General features: G+C 39.3%; 1 protein-coding gene across 1 annotated transcript; it reads right to left on the minus strand.

Annotated features, from left to right (window-relative positions):
• Window positions 1–1,099: 1,099 nt before the first annotated feature.
• LOTGIDRAFT_171845 (hypothetical protein) lies at window positions 1,100–6,384 on the minus strand (the record flags this gene model as incomplete). The annotated part of the gene is made up of 9 exons (XM_009048419.1): window positions 1,100–1,461; window positions 1,696–1,760; window positions 1,919–2,073; window positions 2,446–2,569; window positions 2,888–3,074; window positions 3,333–3,497; window positions 3,821–4,015; window positions 4,570–4,656; window positions 5,595–6,384. The coding sequence occupies 9 exons, from the start codon at window positions 6,382–6,384 to the stop codon at window positions 1,100–1,102; spliced, it is 2,130 nt and encodes a 709-aa protein (XP_009046667.1).
• Between the last annotated feature and the right edge of the window lie 925 nt (window positions 6,385–7,309).

Here is a 7,309-nt window from a genome sequence, read left to right on the forward strand (position 1 = left end):
CAGAATTTGATGAAATAACACGAAAATTAACAAATTTAATTTGAAAAAATCTTAATAGAATGAGAAGTATAAAATTGAAAAAATGTATTGATAATTATTTAAGATAATCACGAAAGAAAAAGTCTTATGTCCACACTGAAACACTGCAAACCCTTAAAAAATTGTTAAAGTTTTTCTCCTAACTAACCAACTGCCAAATAAAATCTGTTCAAAATATACATAGCTCTAGGTGTTTCTTGTCGTTTTTAACTGGACAGCAAGCTAACCAGAACGACGGCCTGGTGTTTGATGTCCTACGTCCTTGCTACAATTCGGGACTGAAGTATCTAACTCGATGCCAAAATGAATCAGTTACAGCTCTACATATCTGATATAGTTTTTGTGGCAAAACCGTCTTTGGTGGTAGACCTTCATTGAGTTGTAGTGTAGATACAAATAAACAAAACTCAAAGCTCAAATTAAAATCTAAAAACAGATACTCTGATTATAGGGTAGATCTTGCTGTTCCTTTTTGTCATTTATCCAAATGTATTCTCTCTATATATAATATAGATGAAAATCCAGATGTGAGTTTTTAACCAGAACCATATCTCAAAGGCACAAATGCATAAAATGGTTTAACAACATGTAAAAATGAATCCAATTTACATTTTAGATTATGAAAAGGCCATAGAAAAGATCAAGAAATTGAAAGTGAAAGGGGCATACTGAATACTTCACGATGTCCTGTTGTCCTATTCAGAATAGCGTGGCTTCTACTGATGTTGAAGGATTCGACAAACAGCTCTGTCATTATGAGGTATGTATTAATCACAGTCATTTGTAAATTGTCCGTCCGCCCATTTACCGCGTGTATCATCCGTCTTGAGGGATCTAAAGCCGTCCATAGACTTCGAATTTTTAAAACCGCGGGTTATTTAGGGTTCTTTTATACCAGGGGTACCTTTCCTTGACTTGCCGTTAAACTTAAGAATTACCAAAGCAACGTAGCATTTCTGTCATTAGGTTATATACCTATGATGCATAGTCGGACACAAGCAGAACCATGCTACGAGGTAATATCAGAATTGTTATGAGGCACTGTATGTTAAAACTTCCATCAGCGACCAACAGATCCGGTTCGTCTATGAGATTTGTATTTCGACCCGGAGCGGCGCATGATCCTCGGAACAGATTCGGATCGCGTTGGTATTTTAGTTGTTTGGAATGAGTTTCCGCGAAGCTTTTTCGTCTCCTTCATTTCGAAAACCAATCTGGCATCTTGGCGTTCGAACACTAGGTACGCCCACACTATAAACAACATTCCTATCACCCCGAGTCCACCCTCGAACACCTTTAATCGAACGCGCTGTGCTACGAGTGCGTACAAGGAGCAAGTCCTTCTTCCACCGCAAATTTCTGTCCATATAAGGCACGTGGTATCTATAACGTATTTGAAGGCAACTGGTGCTGCTAGAATACCTGAAACGAAGAGAACCAGTATAAGATCATTTGGTATTGTGAAGGATTATCTAAGGCTGCTTGACTGAGAGTCCCATGTAGGTGGTTGGTGGTAGTTGGCAGGGGAACGTCCCTTAGTAACCTTCGGATGGATGATGTTACCATGCAGAGATCATGTCTATTGCCCTGATATCTCTGGTATTTTTTTACAAGATAAAATCGTGAAAATTAGAACAACAAAAGAAGGAAACTTACTAATGAGTGAAATAAAGAAGACGAGAATCGCTAAGGCCATACTTTTATCTTTCTCTGCTACGTTCCTGAAATGATAACATAATGATAGACTCACTATTGTGGCTTTTAATGACTTGTACGACGATCTCAAAGAAGCACCACCTTTTTGCTAGTGAATCGGTTGCAGAGTGATCTCCCTTAAAGCACCGGAAGTAGTGCAGTTGAGAGTTAAAAGACAAGTTACCTGACAATGACAATATATAAGGGAAGAACCATAATGGAAGCGAAGACATCCGAGAGATATTGAGCTCCGACGTATGGGTAGACGTATTCACATCCCGGTCCACACAACCCGGAGTTAACTGTGCCACCGACAAATGGATAACATTGAGTAAACGCCTGCAAAGAAAGATTACAGTTGATGTATTACAGACGAAAACGTAAATTATTGAAACGTTGTGTGCCATAAAAACCAGGAGTGGTATACCATAATGTTCCGTAATTTATATATAAAAAATAGAGTCTCTTTTCGGGTAGGTTTTCTCCTATGAATTGTCCATAGTTCAAATGAGTTGTAAATGAAATCAGTTACTGCTATCACACCAAGGAGACCATGATCCGTGGCTTCTCTGAGAGATATTGGTACATAAAAATCCTATAGCTATCGAGGTGCAAAGATCAAGGAAGACCATGACTTGTCTGAATCATTGGTATGTGGAATTAATAACTCTTGCTAAGTTGATGTTGATGTAAAGAATCCAAAGATCTTACCGTAGTAGTGAAGTTCCTACAACCAGCCAAACAAGGCGAGTAATAATTTCTACCGTCTGCAGCACACACCGGATGGAATGAGGATGGGGAACAAAAACAACTTAACTCTTCTGCATTAACATTACTGGCAAAATAGAAAATTTTAAATAGAATGAATTAGCATTAAACACCCTAAAGAGAGAAAAGAATTTGTCTGGTCTTCCAGCTGACCTTGGCCACACCTCGTGACATTGATCTTCCCATATTATTTCTAACCATTTACAGCTGGTCGACTGGAAAAAGAGCAAAGATGACAAGGTTCCCAACCGTTGCACCTCAATCTCGTATGATTAATGAAAGCAAATGCCGTAAGGATTCCACTGCTCTTGCCGATTGTGAACAGTCCGTCCTCAAGATTATGAAGAATATCCATTCGTTCCCAAAATAAAGACAAATGACGAACCTGTTTGAAAGACCGTAGATTTCCGGATCGGGACAACCAAAAAGGGTCGTTAAAAGATTTAAGGCAACTGAAACAGGATAAAGCACCAGACCGACACGTAAAGCACCACGAGTATGAAGCTTGTAATTATAGACAATATAGCCTCCTATTAGGATTCCTACACACTTAGAACTGGCTCTTGTGATACCTGAAAATACACAACAAATCGATTAGAAAAACTTTAGCAATCTGCAGTACAGTCTTCCATCAATTAAAATATATCAATTTAGTTTGAAGTGTATATTTGTATTTTTCGTTACACTTCACGAACTTGTGAGATCATTCAGGGAATATTTTCTTGTAGGCATGTTATTTGCGATGTTCAATATATATTTTAAAATGTTATGCCTTTTGGGTCTTGGTTTTCGCCTTTAAAGTATCGACGGTACTATAAAAAAAAACCTACCTTCCACAAGATTGGCAGCAAAGGGAGATAACCTGAACTGGTACTGAAGATATTTAGGAGCGAAGTATGTGGAGCCCCAAGTAGCAAGATAGGAAATACAAACACTGATAAGCACCAAGATGAAGATCGGACTCCGGAACACTCGGAAGATGGACAGTGGAAAATCTGAAATGAAACACTTTATGGATCAATATTATCACCATCTTATAACCCAGCTTATAAGACAACTGATTCTCCAACGATGCGAGGAATTCTTACTTTCCCAGACCACCTGTTTCTTAACTGATACTGGATGAAAATCCACATTTCATTTGAATAGTCCATACATATCATAAGATTATCTTGGTATTTGTATTCCTCTATAAGGATGAAGGCTTTTGTGGTCTGGTAGAATACCTATTGTCGAAATGCAGGTAGGTTTATCAACTTGGTCTCTTGGCTTCCCAAAGAGGCTAGGATTAGTATCCATGACGTTAGTGAAGACCTACCCTTCAAGTCGTTCAGGAAGCATTGCTTTGGTTCATCCTCAGCAGGAGTGATCAGGATCTCTATATCACCAGCAGGTCCACTCCCATCAATATTCTTTGGAAAGTGTAGCAAGGGTAAGGAGAAGAAGATAGAAAAGACTCCAAGCACCAAGTAGCAAATCCACCAGTCGCCCAACCAACGAGGTTCTTCAGTACCTGCAACAACAAATTTTGGATCTTTAATCTTATATCAAAGGAATTAGGCTTTGGGATTCGTCACGCAAATTATGCGATCCCCCAGGGACCTACCAGTCACGCTACCAAAGAGGTTCTAGGCTTGTGTGATTTGCCAATTATGCGGACTCTCGGAGTGCTAGATGAGGACCAAACAACCACTCAACCGACTAGGTTCTTCAGTATCTGTATGTATTGGAATATACTAGTAAAGGGAGATAACCTATTTGATGCTTAAGATAATTTATCCAGGTGTATTGCTTTAAAACAAACCCTAGGAGCTGTTTAGAGCTGGCTGTCTGTGTTTTAATTTTTGCTTGTTTAACATGGATTCTTAAGATTCTTAATCTAATTTCGTCACCAAGAAATCTAGAAAACACGACAGTCTGTAAAAGCTATTAAGAATGACGTTGATATTTCCGTCGTGATAGTACACTTAACTTTTTAAATACAAGAAATTGTCTAAAGAGACAAGGTTGTCTACCAAGCACGTTAAATGGCTACTTCAGAACCAGAAAATGAAGATATCCACTTACCTTGATACTCGTATGGAATGTCAGCAAAGATAGCACCAAAAACAAAAGACAGTGGTGGGCCGACGATATTAGGGATCATAGAAATACCTGAAAAGAGAAAGTGGTAAGGGTGTCATCCAGTGTCGGAGCCAGGTTTACGTTCAAAAGGGGGGAGGCGGGAGGGAGGGGCGAAATATCAGAGATTGTCCGAAATTCTAACCTAGTTATGAGATTGTTGCCCAAAAAACTTGCATTCGGGGCTTCTGGGGGGTGGGGGATGATCCCTCAGCTCCCCTTTGGCTCAGTCACTGGTGTCATCTCTGGCACTTGGAATAGTAACTCTAGCATATAATGCAGTTGGATCCATCGATCCATCCGCAATTGGTCCCAAAGGTGATTGATCTACAACAACGTCTCGGGTAAATTGCTCTTTTGTGCCTCTGCAAGAAACATAATGGAACATATTTTGTACACGTATTACATCTAGTGCAACTGCTCAAAAAAAATTAAGAGTTGTCCTCAATCGGACGGAAACAATGTACAAAAACAAGACTGTGGATTGAAAAGCAATTCAAGAATGGAGCAACCTCGATATCTGTGCAGCATTTGAAAACAATCGTGGAAACTAGGTCATATAATATTGCATATTAAGAGTTGGTGAATTATGTAGACACTAATTAACTAAATTCTTGGCGATAATTAGTATTTCATTTACACTCTCGAGTCGTGAATAGACTGCTAATTGGACCGGTTGATCGTGCTTTAATTACAACGACCGAAAGGGTGTATGTCGAGAGGTGGAGTGAATTTTTAACTCATTACGCAGGACTATCGATACCGAAAAGGGCCTGCCCCCTCGTCTGGAGCAACTGTCGTACTCTACGACCGAGATGGTCAATACATAGCAAATATTGTATATATTAGTATATTTGCAATAGATCTTTTGGATAATTCTTGACGTTATTTTTCATTGTTAAAGCTACCATGAAATTTGAATTTCCAAAGGATTTTGCTAACATCGATGTACGTGCATTTATTGGTCTTACCTACATATATTCCTGTATTTTTTCTTTTGGGAATATTGTTATCAATATAGGTGGCACACAGAGGAAACCGCGGTGATAAAGCTCCACCTATGATACACAATAGAGCCATGAAGAACCATTTATCGATTCCCAACTCCAGCACAGAGTTTCTGTTCGTTTCGTAATCCTGAACGCACACACTTAAGCCAGATGTATTAGTTGATTTGCATAGGTAGGAATCCAACAGGGCCGTTCGGTTCACTTTTTGTGGCACTCGGTCCCATTCGTTCAGACCAAAATACACAAAACACAAGATCACACTAGCGACACCGTACAGGAAGGAGGATCCGATAAGGATTCTGGGAATGTGATACCTTTTAAGGAAATGGGTCACCAATATCACAGAAGATACATAACCAATCTCGAAACAGATTAGGATACGTTGGGAGAAATTGTCATCCAATGAAAAGTGCTGTTCTACGGATATGATTTTTGAAATGAAAAACACGGTAGCTGATTGGACGAAAAAACAGTTGATTGTATAGAGAATAGTGAATAAGAGGATTTTGGGGCAATACAGACGCGATTGAGGAGTAGATTTGGAATGAGTGCTAGTCCGGGATCCCACGTTGGAATGACTGAAGTTTGGCTCTTCTAGCTGACTCGGTCTTTGTTTTGGCTTCTTGAGGCTGCTTTTTAGACGCAATGACGTATCTGTTGGTGCTAACCGCGACCAGCTTTCTTTGGGCATCAAACGTACATTGTTCTCCGTTGCCGTTAGTCGGACGGTTGCGTTATCCGAAGCCGACATCTTTGTGTTAACGTTATATCATTCTGTTATCTGAAATGTAAGAAATCATTCAGATTACTAGACGCATCAACGTTCATTTTCCTCATTATTTTTCATAGTTCGGTCAGCGTTTCCTGGAAATACAGCAACCACAGTCTTCGGAAGGAAAATCAGAGTAGTTCAACCAGAAGCTATGTATTAACGATACACCAACAAAAGTTAGATAACCTGAAATCCATTTTCAGAATATCCCTCACTACCTGTAGTTCAGTAGTCTTATTCTGATGTAACTAAGTGGGAGCACATCTTTAAAATAACACCCATTGAATGTAGTTTAGGGATTAATCGCCTCATTAAAAGCCGATTAATCGATGACATAGACTAAACCTTTTGTATTTAAACACAAATAAAGTCGATTGTATAAACACGTTTGAATACAGCCTGTTCCTGCCATTACCACCCTGCTCTATTTGCTTTTATAAATTGACATCGTTTAAAGTGAGATACCCACGTAGATATAAAGTGTTTGAAATTTCCCATGTTGCGTATTGCATGGCGAGCAAAAGAGTCAAGAAAAAAGTTTGTTTCACTTTTCGTTTTAGTGTATTTAGCTGATTCCAGTTACCGTTTCCTGTTTCCCTTGCAAATGTTTATCATACCTACAAAGTGCCGTTACAAACGTTTAGAACGCACCGAAAGTGACGTCAACAACACTTGGGGCTACCAGTAAATAGTGATTACCTTCAAGGGTACCAACGAGCCCTAATTGAATTTGATACGATTCAAAACAAATCTTTGGGATTGGGGTTTATTTTTGTTTTTACATTCTCCGTACACCCCCAACCCCTTGTCCTCTCACGGTAGCAACGGGTCTGCCAAACAGTTAAACACGTTAGTTGTAGACTGATATTGATGGATTCTGTAAGATCCGCGACAAAAACATTCT

Source organism: Lottia gigantea (genome assembly GCF_000327385.1).
Source record: "Lottia gigantea unplaced genomic scaffold LOTGIsca_121, whole genome shotgun sequence".
Taxonomy (NCBI): Eukaryota; Metazoa; Mollusca; class Gastropoda; family Lottiidae; genus Lottia; species Lottia gigantea.